General features: G+C 51.4%; 1 protein-coding gene across 1 annotated transcript in view; it reads right to left on the bottom strand.

Moving 5' to 3' along the window:
- Positions 1-605, bottom strand: part of EMH_0013600 (uncharacterized protein) — a gene marked incomplete at both ends in the record, with an annotated part of 2,988 nt that overhangs the window by 2,049 nt on the left and 334 nt on the right. Inside the window, one exon of the mRNA XM_013499867.1 lies at positions 211-262. Within this exon, the coding sequence (XP_013355321.1) occupies positions 211-262 (52 nt within the window). The remainder of the gene's footprint in view (positions 1-210; positions 263-605) is intronic.

Genomic DNA, 605 nt, shown 5'->3' with positions numbered 1-605 from the left:
CTCAGCCCCTCCTGTACCCCTGCTGGGGCCCCCCAGGTGAAGCGGTGCTCGTTGGCTCTAGGGTTTAGGGCTTAGGGTTTAGGGTTTAGGGTTTAGGGTTTATAATATATTTTTTGTGTGGTTGTTAGTATAGTTTGTTGCTTACACAGAGTAAGGAGACTCTCGCTGCTGCAGCAGCAGCAGCCGCCTATACACCCCAAACAAGCTCACCAGACACCGCAACAACAAAAAGGAGACAGCTGCTGCTTCGCTGCATCTTCCTCTCTACACAACACCTAAACCCTAAACCCTAAACCCTAAACCCTAAAGCGAACCCGCAAGCTCGCTGCTGCTACTCTCCTGCTACTACTGGGGGGCCCCTTCACTGTCTCCTTCTTTGGGCCCTTCAGGGGGAGACAGACAGAGGGGCCCCCAGGGTCTCTTTGTGTGTACACGTGGTGTCTCTGTCTCCTGTCTCCTTTTGCCTGTGTATATCTATCTACTCACCTGTCCCTCTCTCTGTCTCCTGTCTCCTTTTGCCCGTGTATATCTACTTACCTGTGTCTCTCTGTCTCCTGTCTCCTCTTTTGCCTGTGTATATATACTTATCTGTCTCTCTCTGTCTC

The sequence above is a fragment of the Eimeria mitis genome, genomic scaffold, assembly GCF_000499745.2.
Source record: "Eimeria mitis Houghton genomic scaffold, Emh_scaff477, whole genome shotgun sequence".
NCBI classification, from domain to species: domain Eukaryota; phylum Apicomplexa; class Conoidasida; order Eucoccidiorida; family Eimeriidae; genus Eimeria; species Eimeria mitis.
The sequence above is the reverse complement of the archived record's forward strand: the minus strand, read 5'-3'. Positions and strand labels throughout refer to the sequence as shown.